At 35.5% G+C, this 23,013-nt stretch overlaps 1 protein-coding gene across 1 annotated transcript in view; it reads right to left on the minus strand.

The window, feature by feature from the left end:
• Positions 1 to 17,900, minus strand: part of LOC118549014 (phospholipid-transporting ATPase ABCA3-like) — a 176,621-nt gene extending 158,721 nt beyond the window's left edge. Inside the window, exons 1-4 of the mRNA XM_078074026.1 lie at positions 17,841 to 17,900; positions 17,217 to 17,472; positions 9,840 to 9,970; positions 7,600 to 7,753 (exon numbers count right to left, since the gene is read on the minus strand). Coding sequence (XP_077930152.1) covers positions 7,600 to 7,753; positions 9,840 to 9,970; positions 17,217 to 17,472; positions 17,841 to 17,900 — 601 coding nt within the window. The remainder of the gene's footprint in view (positions 1 to 7,599; positions 7,754 to 9,839; positions 9,971 to 17,216; positions 17,473 to 17,840) is intronic.
• Between the last annotated feature and the right edge of the window lie 5,113 nt (positions 17,901 to 23,013).

Raw genomic sequence — 23,013 nt, forward strand, 5'->3', positions numbered from 1 at the left:
TTGACAAGGCCACCAGGAGAAAAGACACTCTCTTCAAAACAAATGGTGCTAGATAAACTGGATATCCACATGCAAAAGAATGGAGTTGGATTCTTACCCAAAACTGCATGCAAAAGTTAAATCAAAAGAGATTAAAGGCCTAAACATAACACCTGAAATTACAAAACTCTAGAAGAAAACATATAGGGCAAAAGTTTCGTGACATTAGATTTCACAATGATGTGGCTATGACACCAAAAGCACAGGTGACAAAAGCAGAAAACAGATGACTTCAAACTCAAAAGCTTCTACACAGGAAGGAAACAATCAACAGAGTAAAAAGGCAACCTATGGAATGGGAAGAAATACTCACAAACCATATAACTGATAAAGGGTTAATATCCAGAATATATAAAGAGGGTGCTTGAGTGGCTCAGCTGATTAGGCATCAGACTCTTTTTTTTTTGGTTCAGGTCATGATCTCAGGGTCCTGGGATCGAGCCCTGTGAGGGGCTCTGCACTCAAGCAGGGAGTCTACTTGAGGATTCTCTCTTTCCCTCTCTCTCTGCCCCTCCCACTGCCCACACACGCACTCTCTCTCTCAAATAAATAAATAAATCTCGGGGCACCTGGGTGGCTCAGTCGGTTAGGCATCTGCCTTCTGCTCAGGTCATGATCTCAGGGTCCTGGGATCGAGCTCTGTGTTGGGCTCCCTGCTCAGCAGGGAGTTTGCTTCACCCTTTCCCTCTGCCTCTCTGCTCATGCTCACTCTTCTCTCTCTCTATCTCAAATAAATAAATAAATAAATCTTTAAAAAAAAGTATACATACATGCAATGGAATATTACTCAGCCATCAGAAAGGATGAATATCTACCATTTATATCAACATGGATGGAACTGGAGGGGATTATGCTAAGTGAAATAAGTCAATCAGAGAAACACAATTATCATATGGTTTCATTCATATGTGGAACATAAGGAATAGTGCAGAGGACAATAAGGGAAGGGAGGGAAAACTGAAGGGGAAGAAATCAGAGAAGGAGACAAACCATATGAGACCCTTGCCCTGGGAAACAAAGAGGGTTGCTGAAAGGGAGGTGGGTGGGGAGATGGGGTAATTGGGTGATGGGCATTAAGGAGGGCATGTGATGTGATGAGCACTGGGTGTTATACTTGACTAATGAGTCATTGAACATTATATCAAAAACTAATGATGTACTATAACTTGGCTAATTGAATTTAAATTAAAAAATAAAAACAAAAAATAAAAAGTAAAATAAAAATAAACAAATCTTTAAAAAAGAATATATAAAGAACTCCTCTAACTCAACAACAAAAATAAGCCAATTAAAAAATGGGCAAAGGACTTGAACAGACATTTCTCCAAAGAAAACACACAAATGGTCAAAAAACACAAGAAAAAACATTCAACTTCACTAATCATCAGAGAAATGCATATCCAAATCACAATGAGATATCACTACCAAAAAAACAGAAAAGAACAAGTGTTAATGAGGATGTAAAGAAATTGGAATCCTTGTGCTCTCTTGGTAGGAATATAAAATGGTGCACAGTATGGAGGTTTCTCAAAATACTAAAAAATAACTACCATATGATCCAGCAATCCCACTTCATGGCATATATCCAAAAGAACCGAAGAAAGGATCTCAAAGAGATAACACACTCATGTTCACTGCAGCATTATTCACAATAGCCAAGAGGTGAAAGCAACCTATGTCCCTCCACAGATGAATGGATAAACAAAATGCACCATATACATACAGTGGAATATTATTCAGCCTTTAAAAAGAGAGAAATTCTGTCATATGCCACAACACGGATACACCCTGAGGACATTATGCACAAAAAGACAAGTAATATATGATTCCACTTATATTGGGCATTTGACCTACATTCACAGAAACAGAAAGTAGAATCTTGGTTTCCAGGGGCTGGAGGGAGGGAAACATTAGGAAGTATTTAATGGATAGCATTTCAGGTTTGCAATATTAAAAGTTTTAAAGATCTGCTGCACAACAACATGGCTATAATTAACAATGTTGTATTGGGCACTTAAAAAGTGAAGAAGGTATATCTCATGTTAAGTGTTCTTATTACAATTGTAAAAATCTCACTTTTAAATTTCACTGAACTAATTCTGATCTTCTCTCCCACCACCTATCCTCAGGTGATTTAATTGGCTAAAGGCCTAATAATTAATATCATAGAATCTTCATGTCAAAAGGGACCTAAAGGGTGGCCTAGTCCAAACATTCATTTTTCAGATGAAGAAACTTTATCTAGAATGTTTAGGATCATAAAGCTACTGATTAATAAAGTCTGAACAAAAAACATCAAGTCACCTAACTCCCAGTCACCACACTTTAATCAAAGAGTGTCCCCTCATACCAAATTTTTAATGTTAATTTGCTATGCAGTGTCACTCAATAGTTGGAGTTTGCCTAATTATCTTCTGTCTTGTTTTATAGAACATGGTCTTTTTAAGGAAACACCTCGTTCCAGAAGTAACACTCTATTTAAATATTTTTATGTGACCAACTCTTCTTTCTGGTTTTAAACTACTCTTTTTCTACCAAGATCATGCTATTTTCAATTAACTTACTCTAACAAATTACATTTAGGTGGCAGTAGATTAATTATAAGAGAGGCCAGACTCTTTTTTAACTTTTGCTTGGAAAAATATTCAAAATGTTTTTGATAAGATGACAAAACAACACACAATCAATACCACCATTCTAGTTTAACTATTTTCGTTTTTGGACAGCCATCCCAATCTTTGTATAGGTTCATACATACTTTTCATAGCTATGATTCTGTATATATGGTTCTCTATTTATTAGGCCTGATAAGAATTATTTTTAACCACCACTACACAGTAGTTGTCAAACTGACATATCCTCATATGCTTAACCATGTACTTATTATACACTGTTTTGATTGTTGCCAATTTTCATTGATAATGGTTAAATTGCACATAGCTTTTGTCTGCTGTTCAATGATTTCCTAAAGCTAACTTCTCAGAATTGTTTTAGTTCAAAGCCCTTACTGTTTATTTTTTTCCTTCAAGGTACTCTATACAATTAAAAAAGAATTTAAAATTACCATTGCATAATTAAAACTCATTCATCAACCAAAAAGAATAATTTAACCACAACGCTATGAAACTTGGAATTCAACCACAAAAAAAAAATTTGGAAAGACCACAAATACATGGAGGTTAAAGAACATCCTACTAAAGAATGAATGGGGCTAATTGGATTTATTTTTTTTCTTTTTTCTTTTCTTTCTTTATTTTTTTAAAATTTTATTTTATTATGTTATGTTAGTCACCATATAGTACTATATGGTGGCTAACTGAATTTAAATTAAAAAATTAAAAATTAAAAAAAATTAAAGAAAAGGAATGAATGCGTTAACCAGATAATTAAAGAAGAAATAAAAAAAATAGCATGGAGGGCCACAGGGGAAGGGAGGGAAAACTGAATGGGAAGAAATCAGAGAGGGAGACATACCATTGGAGACTCTGGACTCCAGGAAACAAACTGAAGGTTACAGAAAGGAGGGGGGATGGGGTAACCAAGTGATGGGTATTAAGGAGGGCATGTGTTGTGATGAGCACTGGGTGTTATATGCAACTAATGAATCATTGAACACTACATCAAAAACTAATGATGTACTATGTGCTGGCTAACTGAACATAAATAAATAAATAAATAAATAAATAAATAAATAAATATACAGTCATTACATTAAAAAAAGAAATAAAAAAATACATGGGAGCAAATAAAAATGAAAACACAACAGTCTAAAATCTTTGTGATGCAGCAAAGGCAGTCCTAAAGGGAAGTATATTGCAATATAAGCCTAATTTTAGTATATGTGCTGCTGAAGCGAGCACGCAATACAAGCCTAATTCAAGAAGCAAGAAAAGTCTCAAATACACAACCTACACTTACACCTAAAGGAGCTAGAAAAGGAACAGCAAATAAAGCCTCAGGCCAGCAGAAGGGAAATAATAAAGATTAGAGCAGAAATAAATGATATAGAAACAAAAAAAATGAAAAAATTGAGATTTCAATTTAATGAAACTAAGAGCTCATTTTTCAAAGAATTTATTCTTCAAAAGAATTAATAAAATTGATAAACCCATAGCCAGATTTATAAAAAAGATAAAAGGACCCAAATAGATAAAATCATGAATGAAAGAGGACATATCACAACCAACACCACAGAAATACAAACAATTATAAGAGAATACTATGAAAAATTATATGCCAACAAACTGGGCAACCTGGAAGAAATGGACAAATTCCTAGAAACCTACAAACTACCAAAATTGAAACAGGAAGAAATAGAAAATTTGAACAGATCCATAACCAGCAAAGAAATTGAATCAGTAATCAGAAATCTCCCAACAAACCAAAGTTCAGGGCCATATAGATTCCCAGTGGAATTCTACCAGACACTGAAAGAAGAGTTAATACCTATTCTCCTCAAACTGTTCCAAAAAGTAGAAATGGAAGGAAAACTTCCAAATTCATTCTACAAGGCCAGCATTACCTTGATTTCAAAACCAGATAAAGATCCACTAAAAAGGAGAATTACAGGCCAGTATCCCTGATGAACATGGATGCAATAAAATACTAGCAAATCAAATTCAACAGTACATTTGATGAGTTATTCACCATGATCAAGTGGGATTTATTCCTGGGCTGCAAGGGTGGTCAACACCTGCAAATCAATCAACGTGATATGCCATATTTATTAAAGAAAGGATAGGAACCATATGATCCTGTCAATAGATGAAGAAAAAGCATTTGACAAAACACAGCATCCTTTCTTGATAAAAACCCTCAACAAAGTAGGGATAGATGGAACATACCTCAACATCATAAAGGCCATATATGAAAGGCCAACAGCTAATATCATCCTCAATGGGGAAAAAACTGAGAGCCTTTCCCCTAAAGTCAGGAACAAGACAAGGATGTCTACTCTCACCACTGTTATTTAACAGAGTACTGGAAGTCCTAGCCTGTCTGATTAGACAACAAAAAGAAATAAAAAGCATCCAAACTTTCACTGTTTACAGACGACATCATACTCCATGTAGAAAACCCAAAAGACTCCACCAAAAAACTAGAACTCATACAAGAATTCAGCAAAGTTGCAGGATATAAAATCAATGTGCAGAAATCTGTTGCATTTCTGTACGTCAATAACGAAGTAGCAGAAAAAGAAATCAAGGAATTTATCCCATTTACAATTGCACCAAAAACAATAAAATACCTAGGAATAAATCTAACTAAAGAAGTAAAAGATCTGTACTCTGAAAACTACAAAACACTTATGAAAGAAATTGAAGAGGACACAAAGAAATGGAAAAGCATTCCATGCTCATGGACTAGAAGAACACATATTGTTAAAAGGTCTATACTACACAAAGCAATCTATACATTTAATGCAATCCCTATCAAAATACCACCAGCATTTTTCACAGACCTAGAACAATCCTAAAATTTGTATGGAACCACAAAAGACCCCGAATAGTCAAAGCAATTGTGAAAAAGAAAAACAAAACTGGAGGTATCAGGGGGTGCCTGGGTGGCTCAGTCGTTGAGTGTCTACCTTCGGCTCAGGTCGTGGTCCCAGGGTCCTGGGATCGAGCCCCATGTCAGGCTCCCTGCTCCGTGGGAAGCCTGCTTCTCCCTCTCCCAGTCCCCCTGCTTGTGTTCCCTTCTCTCACTGTGTCTCTCTCTGTCAAATAAATGAATAAAATCTTTAAAAAAAAACCCAAAAACTGGAGGTATCAGGATTCCGGATTTCAAGCTGTATTACAAAGCTGTAGTCATCAAGACAATATGGTACTGGCACAAAAACAGATACATAGATCAATGGAACAGAATAGAGAACCCAGAAATGGACCCACAACTGTATGGTCAAGTTCCTTTGACAAAGCAGGAAAGAATATCCAGTGGAAAAAAGAAAGTGTCTTAAACAAACAGGGTTGGGAAAACTGGACAACATGCAGAAGAATGAAACCGGACCACTTTCTTACACAATACACAAAAATAAATTCAAAATGGATGAAAGACTTCAATGTGAGATAGGAAACCATCAAAATCCTAGAGGAGAACATGGGCAGAAACCTCTTAGACCTCGGCCGTAGCAATTTATTATTAAACACATCGCTGGAGGAAGGGAAACAAAAGCAAAAATGAACTATTGGGACTTCATCAGGATAAAAAGCTTTTGCACAGCGAAGGAATCAACTAAAACTAAAAGCAGCCTACGAAATGGGAGAAGATATTGCAAATGACATATCAGATAAAGGGTTAGTATCCAAAATCTATAAAGAACTTCCCAAACTCAACACCCAAAAAACCCAAATAATCCAGCTAGGAAATGGGCAGAAGACATGAATGGACACTTTTCCAAAGAAGACATCCAGATGGCTAACAGACACATGAAAAGATGCTCAACATCTATTCAGCATCAGGGAAATGCAAATCAAAACCACAATGGGATATCACCTCACACCTTCAGGAGGGCTAAAATTAACAATGCAAGAAACAACTGCTGTTGGCGAGAATGCGGAGAAAGAGGGACCCTCTTGCACTGTTGGTGGGAATGCAAACTGGTGTGGCCACTCTGGAGAACAGTTTGGAGTTTCCTCAAAAAGTTAAAAATAGAACTACTCTATAATCCAGCAATTGCACTAGTAGGCATTTACCCAAAGGATACAAAAATACAGATTTGAAGGGGTACATGCACCCAGATGTTTATAGAAGCATTATCAACAATAGCCAAACTATGGAGAGAGCCCAAATGTCCATGGACTGATGAATGGATAAAGAAGACGTGGTATGTATAATATTACTCAGCCATCAAAAAGAATGAAATCTTGCTTTTTGCAATGACGTGGATGGGAGCTAGTGTATATTATGCTAAGTGAAATAAGTCAGTCAAAGAAAGATAAATACCATATGATCTCACACATGTGGAATTTAAGAAAGAAAACAGATGAACATATGGGAAGGGGGAAAAGAAAAAAAAAGAAAGAGGGAAACAAGCCACATGAGACTCTTAAGGATAGAGAACAAATGGAGGGAGGTGAGTGGGGGATGAGCTAGATGGGTAATGGGTATTAAAGAAGGCACTTGCTGTGATGAGCACTGGGTATTGTATGTAAGTGATGAATCACTGAATTCTACTCCAGAAACCAATATTGCACTCTGTTAACTAACCAAAATTTAAATTTAAAAAAAATAATAATTTAGAACCATAAATATGCAGGCAATGTTAGTTTATGAAGATGTGTCTATTAAGTCAGCAGAGCCAACTTTTACTAACTAAGACTATATAAATGCAGGGATACACACTGATAAAGTTCAGGAAATGATCTACAGTTTTAGGAAGATATTTTTCAAATGCATAAGGTTTTCTATATGCTTGTTTTTACAATAAAAACTCAATTTTAAAAATGTACTGCCACAATGAATAAACTTTTCACTCATAGAAAAAAAATGATCCACACATGTTGATATGACTACTAGCTTGCAACCAAAATATTAATGTAAGTATGCTGGAGGACTGCTCACCAGGGTCTCCCCCATCATCACCAACTGGGTTCCTGGGTCCTAGAGAAGGTATCTCTGGAAAGAGAAGATGTGTATTCCATCCAGTAGCTTCTAAGGAGCTTAGCAAATTTGAAGATTTCTCAGTACCTGCACCAAAACGCAGATGATATTTTACCTAGAATAAACAATAGAAAACAAACAACATGTAAGACCAATGAACGCTAAAAAGCAAGAGCAATGAAAGGAAAAGAAAATACAAAGCTAAAATTTGTGTTTGGAGGACAGAGTGAGCAATTCAGGATTCTAAATGATAAGAAATGACAGTACCACTGACACAAGGGACAAGCAGCAAGCCTCATGTGCCATAATCATAGTCAAAGTTAGAAATCAATTAAATTTATATCTCTGCTTTATCATCTTCAGGCATTTTGTCTCTGAGTTACAAAGACGCCAACAGTGGTACCTTGATCATTACAAATGTATTTTTCTATCTCCACAGCTGGCTTGCCTAACTCGGTGAGACCTCAAACAGTTCTATTACTTTTCTTTCCTATTATGTTAGCCAATTATGGTAAAGATTGTCTCCCTCTTCAAAAAGTGAATAACAGAAAAGGAAAAAGCCCAGATATAATAAGAGTAGGGATAATAAAATTTAAATGTAGAATGCTGCATATTTTAAATATTACATGAAAAGAAAATGATGTATCTAGAGAGCTGAGCCAACTTCAGGGTAAGTTATGGTAGATCTGAGTAGTCAGTAGGGTGAGAAGAAACAGGCAAGTGCACCATGTCTGGGCAAACATTCACATAATTCAGTAATTCGAAAGCAACATTTTAAGTAGCTACAGCATGCTTAAATATTATTAATACACAATTCTTGACCTCGAGGAACTAACGAGGTGTTCGGGGAGCACAGAAGAGAGAAGGGAAGACTTTGCATAGGTAGTTACAGCAAGAGTTTTATAGAAATTAATAGTAAGAGTTACCCCAGAAAAAGAAGGGCAGGCAGAGCATCAAAAGGAAAGAGGATAACGTGATCAAAGGCAGAGAAGCAAGAGACCACACAGGACATACAACTACTACTGGTTGGAGATTGCTAGAGCATGAAGTTCAAAGAAAGAAGAGGCAACACGAGGCTGAAGGGCTCTTCAGAAAACAGGTCACTGATGACCTGTTCATGGAGAACCCCTGGAGCTTTTTACACAGCACAGTGACATGGTCTTTTCTGCGTTCTTATTAGATCATCGTGCTATCTATGGTAGAGATACGTCTTGCCCAGGAAAATCAGCTAAGTTCCAGAAGAGTTGGTTTTGGTGCAGGGAGAGTACAGGAGGTGATGTACAAAAAAGTACAAAAAAGGAGGAATTCACCAAAGCAAAAACAAGCAGCAGGTGGCCTGTTCTAATAAGAGGGCATCATAAAAACTCCTTCTGAAGTTTACAGTCCCAGGAAAGGGAGCTACCTCAGCTTAAAAGACATCCAGACATGAGTGAGGTGTTTTTGCTTTTAACTTTCATGTAGTAATAGCTTTGTTATAAAAGTCACTTCAGATACAAAGTTAGAATGGCAATTACACTTAAAATTAGCCCATTAAAAAGTTTAAATATCATATTACAGATATGCACTATCTGAAATTCCAGAAGGTATTTAAACAGGGAACAGACATTGCTACCCATCTTTTTTACCTAGCTACACTGTTATTTTCTTAACCACCATTTGCAAGACTGGAAGCATCTGCCTGGCCAGGGAGATTAGTAAAGTGAATATCCTTACTAAAGTTCCTGTTACTTTATTTTCTGAATATATACCATAAGGTAGCAGATAACAGTTTTCTCCTCACATTATACATCAGTATACATCAGTATAATGTAATGGTTAAAAGCACAGGTATTAAAATAAGTTGGCACGGGGATGCCTGGGTGGCTCAGTTGGTTAAGCAGCTGCCTTCAGCTCAGGTCACGATCCCAGGGTCCTGGGATTGAGCCCCGCATCGGGCTCCCTGCTCAGCGGGAGCCTCCCTCTCCCTCTGCCGGCTGCTCCTTCTGCTTATGCTCTCTCTCTCTCTGACAAATAAATAAAATATTTTTAAAATAAAATAAGTTGGCACAAGATTCAAATCCCTGTTCTGTTATATACTAGTAGTAAGGATCTTGGGCAACTTACAATTATTCCCATTTATAAAATGGGGAGGTTACCTATATCTCATTAAATCTCTGAAACCTAGCATATAATTATAAAGTCTTTAGACAAAAATGTCTTACTTTAAGTGGCAAACCGTCATCGCTGTTTCTGAAGTCATGGTCAAATACAATGGCAGCCAGCACGTGAACCATGGGCTGCTTTTCAGACACAACGTACTTTTCAAACTGTGCTTCTGAAGAAAAGCCTCGAACTGCGGAGAGAAAAATCTCAGTAAGTCATCACACAAATGGAAAATGTCTAACGATTATCCCTATCTGTACCATGACTACCATAATCCTGTCATAACACAATACATTTTAAAACATTATTACTCAAACACTGACATTGCAGATGACCTAATGGGTATCTGGGGTACACAAAAATTCTTGTGTTTTGTAAAAGTTGGGACACATGATAAACAATATTTAATCATTACAGTAACTGTATATTAAGGTAAACTGTGACAAGGGGAACTTTTCAATTGTAGTTTGAAATCTAGTGACTAAAAAAAATGTGGAAGGAAATAAGTGTCAAAATTATTTCTGTAGAAGGTGTATTTCAAAAAATAATGGCAGAATAAATTGTATTCTAGAAAACAATTGTAGGATTTAAGTTAAAAATTTTTAAATAAAATTTTTAAAAAATAAAATAAATAAAAGTAGCAGTTACTTTTCTTATTCACAAATAATCTGTATGAAATTTTAAAAAACACACTCTCAAAACAACACACACACAACCACACACATACAGGTAACTTAAATGACTAAAGCTTTTTCTTAAGAATTAAAATATTTCCAAAGTAAACAGATTATTAAAGTCTTTGATAGCCTCTTTATAAGAAAACATAAATAATTATGGACAGAAATAAGATTTTTATTGTTTGTTTTTGAAGATTTTATTTATTTGACAGTGAGAGAGAGACAGCAAGAGAGGGAACACAAGCAGGGGGAGTGGGAGAGGGAGAAGCAGGCTTCCCGCCGAGCAGGGAGCCCTGATGCGGGGCTCGATCCCAGGACCCTGGGATCATGACCTGAGGCGAAGGCAGACACCTAACGACTGAGCCACCCAGGTGCCCCGAGAAATAAGAATTTTAAAATAAAGTTACATAACGTGTGCAAAGAACCATACTGTAAAGATGTCTTTTCTGTAAAAATTGACTACGTAAGAGTCGGTGTAATTCTAGTAAAAATCCAAACAATTTGTTAACTAACTTGGATTTAAATAAAACAAAACATAAAATATCAATCTTCTAGAATAGATCTCAAGAGTTCTCACCACAAAAACTGGTTAACTATGTGAGCTGATGGATATGTTAATTAGCTTGATTGTGATAATCAAGGTATATGTATATCAAAACATCATTTTATATGACCTAAATATATACAGTTTTTATGTCAATCATAAATAAAATAAAAATAAAACGTTAATAAAATAAAATAAAATATTTCAAAAAAAATCCAAACAATTTTTATGGAAAATTACAAGCCAATTCTAAAATTTATATGGAAACACAATGGGTGAATAACAAGGTGTATTAAAAGATGAGCTTTTGGGGCATCTGGGTGGCTCAGCTGGTTAAGCGTCCGACTCTTGATCTCAGCTTTTGTCCTGATCTCAGGGTTGTGAGTTCAAGTCCTGCATGTGCTGCACGCTGCGTGAGGAGCCTACTTTAAAAAAAAAGATGAGTTTCATCCCACTATATTACCAGAAAGAAAAACCAAACTATAGAAGCATGTATACAGTATGCTCTTGTCTAAGAAAGGAGAATAAGAAATATATAGAGAAAATATATAGACACACATACACAGACTCACACACATACCCAGAAATACATGCGTACGTGCAGAAACATTATTTATACCAAAAGAAACACAAAAAGAATCAATCAGGCACTAACAGTGTTGGTTCCCTATGGGTGGGATGAGAACAGGTTAGAAGGGATGTGGAGGCTATGTCAGTTATCTAATTATACATTTTAATACAGGTTTGACTTTTGTTTATTGTTAATCTTTTACATACTCAAAAATAAAATTAAAACAACACAGAGGGGTATAATTACTAAAACTTAATAAGAATATAAGTGAATCTTAAATAGATATTAAGTTAATAACAACCACAAGAAGAAAAAGAATTAACCCAAGTGAATTTTAGGCACAGTATGTTGACATATATCCCTAGTTGAATATAGTCTAGGAAGAAAAAGAACTGCAAAGAAATAGTGTTAAGTGTGTTAGGGCAGTAGTACATAATGTAAGTAATTCAGAAATACTTTTCTATAAGATTGGGCAAATGAGTACATTGATGCTGCTAGGATCTAGGGCTCTGAGAGAGAAAGGAGGTACAAATATATAATGGGAGAAGAAAAACAAGTGGCCTATATTTGGGGTGGCATTGAGAGTATTGACATAAAATCATGCTTTAAAAAAAATCCTACTAAAAGAGTCTAGAAGCAAAGACACCCCAGTAGTAATGAGTACACCTAGTACTTGTTTTTCCCTATGTTTTATTGTGGGGAGACAGACACGCTGAGCACATTTACAAAGATCTATCAGGCCCTGAGGGGAGAAGGAAACAGGAGGCCAATTCTGACCCACTTATAAGTGGAGGGTTAAGTGGTGACCTCCCTACTGGTACCTTCAGGAAGGGAAACTGGTAGCAAAGGGAAGGGTTTTGTTTCTCTCTCTCTCTGTGTCTTATTTTTCCCATATCTTAGTTTCTTAATATCATCCCTAAAAAAAGAGGAATTAAGACCACTTCATTGGTTGAATCTAGTTCTGGGGCAGAGAAAGTACAATGTGTTCAGCCTGAACAGCTAGTTCTGTTAGAAAGTGAAAGTGCTCAAAAGCTGACAAACATACATCAAAAGGACATTGCTTTAAAAAAAAAAAAATCTGGCTAAATCTGGGACAATTTTAGGATCAAAAATCATCATCATCATCAAATGATTACATCACTCAGAATATGTTCTCTACACAATGCAATTAAGCTAAATCCAATAACAAAAATATAACTAGAAAAATTCCAATTGCATGGAAATTAGGCAATACACTCTCAACAACTCATGGAACAAAGAACACAAAATAGACTAATGTCTTGAGCTGCCTGGGTGGCTCAGTTGGTTAAGCGTCTGCCTTCGGCCCAGGTCACGATCCCGGAGTCCCGGGTTCGAGTCCCACATTGGGCTCCCTGCTCAGGGGAGAGTCTGCTTCTCAACCTCTGCCCCTCCTCCCACTCATGCTCTCTCCCTCTCTCTCTCTCTCAAATAAATAAAATTTTAAAAATAAAGTCTTAAACATGCATGTAAAATTTCTTAACAAAATGTTAGCAAATAAAATCCATAAAATAAACCCAAGTAAATGGATGGATGATTCGATAGTTGAAAAATCATTATATTAACAAAAATAAGAAAAATCACATGACCATCTCAATAGACACAGAAAAGGCATTTGACAAAATTTAACACTAATTCCTGATTTTAAAAAAATCTTAGCAAACTAAGAATAGAAAGAAGCTATCTAAACCTGATAAAGAACATCTACAAACAACATATAATAAATATGTTGGTCAATGGTGAAATATTGAAAAATTTTCTCCAGAGACAGGGAACAAGACAAGAATGCCTTTATCAGTTACTTCCTGTCAAAAGATAGAACATATCAAGTGTTGGTGAAGATATGGAACTGAAACTCTCATACGTCTCTGTAAATCTAAATAGTTACATCCCTCATGACCCAACAATTTCACTCCTAGCTATATACCAAACAGAAAGGTGTATATATGTTCATCAAAAGGTTCTTATAAAAATGTTCATAACAACACTACTCATAATAGCTAAAATCTGGAATCTACACAAATGTTCATCAAAAACAGATAAACAGATTGCATAATATTAACATAATGGGATACTATAAAGAAAATTAGTGATTTATGATCTCACGCAACAATTTGGATGACTCTTACAAATATAATGCTAAGTAAAAGCACACACATAAAAACTACATAATACATATCGTATATAACCCAGAATGCTATAATGGGACATAGTGAATAGCTCCATTTACATAAGGTGAAAAGCAGGCAAAACTAACTATGGTCTTAGATGTTAAAATAGTAGTTAAATTTGGGGGAGTCATAACTGCCACGTGGCACAAAGGAAGCTTCTAGGGTGCTGAAAGTGCTCTGACTTAGGCTGACAGATTCCTTATAAACTACAAAGAGGAAAACTGCCTTGACAATGGAAAGTCTGGTGGAAATCCACCTGAATAAAATCAGCAAGCATGATATCACCAATTGAGAAACAAACTGCTAATATGCTTCCAAAAGTGATTCACTAAGATCTTATAAGAAAGATGTAATATTTTCAACACAAATGATCAAATTGAAACTAAATGTAAGGAAACAATCAGACAAATACAAATTAAGAAGCCTTGTGCAAAATAATCGACCTAGTCTTTTAAAACTATCACTGTTATTAAAGACAAAACAACAAAAACAAAAGCAGTCTAAGATGTGATGTATGGTGATTAACATAACATAATTTAAAAAAAAAAAAAGCTGTCTAAGAAAGTATCCTAAGCCAGAGGTCAGCAAATTATGGTCCTGTGCAGGTCAAATCTACCCCACAGTCTGTTTTGGTATGGGCCTGTGAGCTATGGATGTTTTTTACATCTCTAAAGTGCTCTTAAAAAAAAAAAAAAGAAAAAGACTATTTGATAGAAACTTACATAGCCCATAAAACCTAATATATTTACTATCTGGCCCTTTACATGAAAGTTTGTCAACCCCAATGAATATTTAAAAATCTCTAACTGGGGGGTGCCTGTGTAGCTCAGTCAGTTGGGTGTCCGACTCTTGGTTTCAGCTCAGGTCATGATCTCAGGGTCCTGGGATCAGGCCCCGAGTCAGGCTCTGCGCTTGAGGAGTGGAATCAGCTTGAGATTCTCTCTTTCCCTCTGTTCCTCCCCCAACTACACTCACTGGTGCATGCTCTCTAAATAAATAAATAAATAAATAAACAAATCTTAAAAAAAAAAACTCTGGCTCCTGGATTACAAAAAAGAAAAAGAAAAAGCTCTAAAGAACCTCATTAGGACAATTAGGAAAATATAAATATTGACTGTATATTAGATAACATCATTGTATCAATTTTAAAATTCTTGGGTATAATAATTGTAAAGGTTATATTGGACAATGTCCTTATTAGGAGAAACATACAGCATATGAAGGTGATGTGTCATGATGCAACTTATTCTCAATGGTTCAGCAAAAAAAAAAAAAAAAAATCCAGTAATTTTATATATATTCTTTTAGTTTTACATACTTACATACATATTATATATGTGCATATATATGTGTGTGTATAGAGGGTGAATAAAAAAGTAAATGTGGCAAATGTTACTTGGTAAATTGCAGCATATTTGCATTTTCTCCATAGGTTTGAAATTTTTCAAAATCAAATATGTGTGTGTGGATAGGGGCCCTTCCAGATCATTGTGCTCAAAATAAAGTACTATATAATCCTCAAGAATTCTTTACCACAGATTTTAACAGACATTATTACTATGTATTGATTAAACCAAGTTATCAAACACCAACATCAAAGTCTTACCCAACACCAGCTTTCTAATCACAATTATACTAATAGTAGATACACTATACTATGCTATTCAGATACTATACTATTTGAACTTGAATTGGTATATTTTTTTTTAAGATTTTATTTATTTATTTGACAGAGAGAGAGAGAATGAGCACAAGCAAGGGGAGTGGCAGGCAGAGGCAGAGAGAGAAGCAGGCTCCCCACAGAGAAGGGGGAGCCCGATGTGGGACTCGATCCCAGGACTCCGGGATCATGACCTGAGCCAAAGGCAGTTGCTTAACCAACTGAGCCACCCAGGTGCCCTTGAATTGGTATATTAAAGCTTCTAGAGGCACCTGGGTGGCTCAATCGGTTAAATGTCTGCCTTCGGCTCAGGTCATGATCCCGGGGTCCTAGGAGTCTGCTTTTCCCTCTGCCCCTCCCCCTACTTGTCCATGCATGCTCTCCCCCTCTCGCTCAAATAAATAAATAAAATCCTAAAAAAATAAAAAATAAATAAAAGCTTCTAATGAGTAGTTGTTTTAAAAAGTTAAAATTCTTCAGAGTAGCACTAAAATCTGAATATGGGAGCTTTCCAAATCAAGACTTTTACACATATCCTCTCATATCGACTGAGCTATTTTGCTAGAGTTGGTTGCACAGAAACTACCTAACAAGGTAATCAGGCCCAATCAAGAGGAGGAAAATCTCTCAGCTTCCTTCCCTTTAAATGAGCACTTTACTATATTAGACATTAACAAATGCCGCCATAGACTTTCAACCCATCAGATCTCTACTCCAGTCTTCAGACACACTTTCTCATGAAGGCTTCAATAGGACACAATAACAATGCTTCTTAGACTTTCCCATAACAGTCCTCTATCCTCCACCTCCACATAAAGGGATACTTAAAAGGTAACTTTCAGCCCATCACAAGCACTAATGTTCTTTGGAAATTCATGGTTTCTATTTTTAAAATCCATGGGAATTTTGCATTAAGTTATACAATGTAACATTTTGTTTTTTTTAAGATGGCAAAGTAAATAGATAGCATCTAGCCTCCCCGCCCATCTCAAAGCCCTGCCCTTAAGATGAGGGGAAAAAAACATGACTGTATGAGTATATAACAGAACAAACCCACACACATGTATAAAAGCATGAGACAAGAAGGGGAGAGATGCTTACCAAAATTCTGACAGTGTTTTTAACGTTAGAGACAGAGAAGAGAAATTGGATGCAGAGGAAGGCGAGTATAAGGAGATGAGGATTGTCTAGGCTGCTTTACTCTTCTTTTCAAATATATCACACTTAATATTTTCATTAAAATGTTTAAAATTAATGATCTCGACGTAGACTTTATGCATGCATCCAAGAAGAAACTACTCAGGTCATCCTGAGGTTCTGTGTCCCTTTGGCACGCTATCAGGTGCTCACCCTAATTTAAGAACACAGTCAGAGACAAAGAGGATTTACAATTACCTAATTCCATCATCTAATTTTAAGTATTATATTTTGTTTATGATTATGCCAATAATATGTTTGATATTATGTTACAGAGATCATAATGTTATATTCAGGAGATTAATACACAAGTTTATGGTCACTGAAGTATGTCTCTTCAAAAACTAATAATTATGCTACAAAAAATTTTTTATTTTTTTTTAAGATTTTTATTTATTTATTTGACACAGAGAGAGAGAGAGCACCAGCAGGGGGAGCAGCAGAGGGAAAGGGAGACGCAGGCTCCCCGCTGAGCAGGGAGCCCGATATGGGCCTCAATCACAGGACCTCAGGATCATGACCTGAGCAGAAGGAAACCGCTTAACCAGAGCCACCCAGGCGCCCTACAAAAAACATTTTAGACATCACAATTTCTAACCTGAAAAATTGGTATTTAACATCTCTTTCACCATCTCAGTAATATTTTTTACCACAACACTTTTAGAAGGCACATAAGCTAATTCATATACATAGCTCCTATTAAAGAAGAAATCAGGCGGGGTCATCAAAGGAAGAGGCTTGAAAACAGTAACATTCTGAAACGTCTTCTTTATATCTCTGCGATGAAGCAAAATCAATAGAGAGAAGAAGACTGTCATGAAGATTTCCACAATTAAAGAAAGTATCCTCCTTTTCTGCAAAGAAACAAAAGGACTGTGATAATTAAGAGTCTGTGTATATGTATGTGTGTGTGAATCTATACTCTTGTGCATATACGTGTATACAATTTAAACATATTATTCAGCTCCGTTCTATAATACGAATGGCTCACTAGCCTGTCCTTTTCACCCTTTTCCACATTTCATTATCTATTCCATTGATTTATCCTATGGGTACTCTTCAGAGTTAGAATTGCTACCTTAAGCCACGGAACAAAAGGGACAAAAACAAAACAAAACAAAACAAAAACCCATACACTAAAATGAGGGAAAAAGCTATTTAAAGTTCTCCCCTTCAGGTTCATTAGCTTTTACAACCATTTCCCACAGACACCTCCGCTTACCTTTAAAATGAAATTTTTCCAGAGGAGGACTGCAAATTGGTTGAGCCACAACAAATCCATTTTATCGCAAAGAATGGAATTTCAACTCTAAGAAGGAAGTAAACATTTCAAAAACTTACATCGCCTGGCAAAAATGTTAAATTTAGCCAAGTGAAAGGATTACTTCATTGTTTTACTCTTTTTATCAATCCTGAAAGATAACTACTTGAAATAAGTACTTGTCTTCTCTTATTTTTATATTAATTCATTATATTCACATCTGATGGTCTTCTAATATGTATGAAAGTATTAGATGATAGAGATGCAAAATGTAATAGGTTGCAGCCCCACATTTGCAAAGAAAGATGTAAACTGTAAATCTGGAATGTCAATTATAATTCTGATAGGCTCTGAGATAAATTCCTACAAATTATAATTCTGAAAATTTCCTATTTAATATCTACTCTGTGCCATATTCTATGCTAGGCATTAGGTGTATTCAAAATGACTGTAATCCTTTCCTCATGGTATGAAGAGTAGAGTATAGTAATTGAGAACCCAGCATCTAAGGTTGGGCTGTTTGAGTTCAAATCCTAACTCTCTCACAAGCTGTAAAATTTTAAGCAAAATAATTAACTTATAGCTGCTTATCATCTGTAAAATCAGAAAAATCACAGTACTTACCTAACAACATATTCCCCTGGGGTGATTTGCTACTATGGAGAGGGTGGCTAAAAGGCTATGACCTTTTTAAAAATTGTGATAAAATATAACAACATAAAATTTGCCACTTTAACCATTTTTAGTTGTACAGTTCAGTGGCACCAATCACATTCATGCTGTTGTGCAACCATCACCATTATCCATCCCCAGAATTTTTTTCACCTTCCCAAGCTAAAACTCCATGGCCATTAAATAATCACTCTCTATTCCTTCCTTCCCCCAGTCACTGGCAACCACCATTCCACTTTCTGTATCTATGAATTTGACTCCTTTAGGTACCTCATATAGGTGTCACTTCATTGTGACAGTATTTGTCCTTTTGTGACTGGCTTATTTCACTCAGCATAAAATGTCTTCAAAGTTTATCCATATTGCAGCATGTGCCAGAATTTCTTTTGTATGCACCCCTTTTAGCAGTCTCATAGGGCTTTCAAAATCAGAACTGGACTTCAAGACATACTAAAGGGAGAGAAGGATGTGGTGTGTATTGCATTAGTACTAAAAGGTGTCACGTCCTGTCAGTGAGTGAACCATAAAGAGTAACCAGGGAATGCAGCAAGGAGAAGCACCTCAAGTGCTTCTGAACTTTGAGTGGCAAGCACCCATGGTAAAGGGTAGTTTCTGGCCAGAAGATCAAGATGAAGACTGCCTCAGAGAACCTAAAGGTATAGGAGAGAGAGGAATAGGAGGAGCTCAGCCTTGGTCTGAGCATAAATTGATCTCATCCCAGTTAGCACACTAATCACTTTGATCAGTGAGCTATAAGACTGAGATCCAGGAAGATCCAGATAGAACAGCACAGTTTAAAAAAAAAAACTGAACTGACAGTGACAACAAGGATGGACTAGAGGAAATTATGCTAAGTGAAATGTGTCTGTCAGATAGAGAAAGATAAATACCATGTGATTTCACTTGTATGTGGAATCAAAAAAACAAAACAAACAAAGCAGAAACTGACCCATAAATATGGAGAACAAATTGGTGCTTGCCAGAGGGGAGGAAGCCGGGGAAATGGGCAAAAGTGGGTGATGGGGAGTGGGAGGTATAGGTTTCCAGTTATAGAATGAATAAGTCACAGGGATGAAAGGAACAACAGGGGGAACAGTCAATGGCATTGTAATAGTGTTGTATACTGACAAGTGATAGCTATGCTTATAGTGAGCACAGTATAATATAAAGAGTTGTTGAATCACTGTGTTGTACACCTGAAACTAATGTAACATTGTGTGTCAACTATACTTCAATAATAAATAAATAAATAAATAAATAAATAAATAAAACTTGCATCATACTCCAAAGTCTTATAGTACAGTTTAACATGTCCTAAAAAACATTACTTATATTGTTCCTGTGCCTGAAACCACGGTCAATTTCTCAAATAAAAAATAACAAATTAAAAAAAACTGAATTGACATTGCAACCACAGCCCACAGAGGTGAGTTGGAACTTGCAGCTTAAACCTAACCAAGGAGGGTTGCCAGATAAAATACAGGATGTTCAATTAAATTTGAATTTCAGATAAATAACAAATATATTGGGGGGACATACTTATACAAAAATATCCATACTTTATCAGAAATTCATATTTAACTGGGTGTTCTTTATTTTATTTGCTAAATCTGGCAACCCTGTAACAGGTCAATTGCCTGCTAAACAAAACTATCAATATTCCCCCATAGGATTTAAAACAGAACCCAGAGTCTCATAGTTCAATACACAAATGTCCAGAATGTAATCCAAAATTATTCAGCATACAAGAAACCACAAGTCTCAGGTTGCACAGGAAGAGACAATCAACAGATTGCAATGGTGACATGGTATGGATGTTGGAACTACCTGAAAAGAAGCCTTTAAAGCAGCTACTATTATAATGCTCAAGAGAACAATTACAGTCTTGAAACAAAATTTAAAGTAGAAAGTATCAGTAAAGAAATAGAAGATATAAGGAAAAATCAAAGGGTAATTTTAGAATTTAAAGTAACCAAAACAATGAATCATGGAACACTACATCAAAAACTAATGATGTACTGTATGTTGACTAACATTAACACAATAAAAAAAAAAAGAAAAAAGAAAGTAACCAAAATAAAACACTCACTGGATAGACTCAATAGCAGAATGAAGATGACAGAGGAAAATGTCAGTGAACATGATCAGTAGAAACTATCCAATATGAACAAAACAGGGGAGGAGGAGATTGAAAAAAAATGAACACAGCCTCAGGATTATGTGGGACAACAAACATAAAGTCTAACATACAATTCATCAGAGTCTCAAAAGACAGAAGAGTGTGATGCTGAAAACATATTTAAAGAAATAATGGTTACAAACTCCCAAACGTGGCAAAAGACACAAGCCTGTAGATGTAAAAAGTTGAGCAAATCCCAAACAAGATATGTCTAGACACATTATAAAAAATCAAAATGATAAAAACTTAAGACAAATAAAAAACTCTTGAAAAAAAGTCAGAGGAAAACAACACATTACCTATAAGGAGACAAAGACCTGAAAAACGGATTGCCATCAGGGAAGCCAGAAGGAAGTGACCAACACATTTTTAAAATGCAGAGAAAAGATGTAATTGGATATTTAGCAAAGAAATTCTTCAGAAATGCAGGTTGAAATAAAGACATTCACAAATGAAGGAAAACTAAGTGCCTCCACTGACAGCTGGTCTGATCTATAAGAAAAGGAAGCTCTTCAGAGAGAAGGGAAATGAGAACAGAAGGAAACTTGGAACATAAGAAATGAAGAAAGAAGAACAGAAGTGGTAAATATCTGGACAAATCAAAACAGGTTATTCTTCTCTTCCTGAGTCTTCAGAATATTTTGATTGTTGAAAACAAAGAATATGGTGAGTTGATGAAGTGTTCAATTAAGGAAGACATAACATATGAGACAAATACAGTATGAAGGGGGAAAGGTAATAAGAGTACCAATATGGTCATAAAACTACATTCTAATTTAATTGATAAAATATTGATTCTAAATAGACTAGAAGTGTTTTGTAATCTCTAGTGCAACAACTAAAACATTATACAAAATTGCAATGGATAAAATATAACAGAAAAGACATTAGACACGAAGTTAAATTCACATGGAGAAATAAAGAACCAGTAATGATTACAATGTAAATATAAAGCCAGTATTAATGATCTGTAGCTCATTTTTCTTATATAATTTAAAAGATAACTGCATAAAAATATACAAATTCATATTTTTTGGCAAACAATGTATAAAGATGCAATCTGTGACAATAATAAAGGGGTGAGCAGAGATAAATAGCATAATTGTTGTATACTGCTAAAATTGAGTACTAATTCATCTAGATTATTATAAGCTAAGTTGTTAAATATAATCAAGAGGACAAGACTAGAAAAATCACTAAAATATATATTGCAGAAGAAACAAGAAAGGAATCAAAATGTTACACTAGAAAATATCTTACAAACAAGAAGACAGTAATGGAGTCATTGAGGAACAAAAATGATATAAGACGTAAAGAAAACGAAGAGAAAAATGTCTGAAGTCTTACCGTATCATTAATTACATTAAATGTAAATGGACTGAATTCTCCATTTAAAAGGCAGAGATTGGTAGAATGGATATAAAAGCATGATTCAACTATATGCTGTCTACAAGAGACTCATTTTAGATCCAAAGACACACATTAGTTAAAAGTTAGAGGACAGGAAAAGATATTCCATGAAAACAGTAAGCAAAAGAAGAGCAGGAATGACTGTACTAATAAAAGACAAAACATACATTAAGATAAAAATTTTGAAGAGACAAAGAAGTGTATTTTATACAGATTAAAAGATCATCTCATCAAGACATAAAATTAGAAACATATAAAAACCTAACAACAGAGCCCCCAAAACATATCAAGCAAAAACTGAATTGAATTAAGCAAGAAATAGAAAACTCAAAAATAATGGTTGGAGACGTCAATGCCCCACTTTCAATAATGAATAGAACAACAAGGAAGAAGATCAGTAATGAAATGGAAGTCATAAACAACACTATAAACCATCTGGAACTAACATATAGAGAAATCTACCCAATAATAACAGAATACATATTGTTCTCAAGTTCACAAGGAACATTTTCCAGAACAGACCATTAGGTCACAAAACAAGTCTCAATAGGGGCGCCTGGGTGGCTCAGTCAGTTAAGCGTCTGACTCTTAATTTCAGCTCAGGTCATGATCTCAGGGTCATGAGATAGACCCCTGTACTGAGCATGGAACCTGCTTAAGATTCTCTCTCTCCCTCTCACTCTGTCCCTCTCCCCCCCAAAAAAACAAGTCTGAATAAATTTTAAAAGACTGAAATCATACAAAGTATCTTCCAATCTTCCATGAACATGACCACACTGAAATGAAATTAGAGATCCATAAAAGAAGGAAATCTGGAAAATTCAGAAATATGTGGAAACTAAACAACACATTATTAAACAACCAATGGGTCAA

This window comes from Halichoerus grypus, chromosome 6, assembly GCF_964656455.1.
Source record: "Halichoerus grypus chromosome 6, mHalGry1.hap1.1, whole genome shotgun sequence".
Taxonomy (NCBI): domain Eukaryota; kingdom Metazoa; phylum Chordata; class Mammalia; order Carnivora; family Phocidae; genus Halichoerus; species Halichoerus grypus.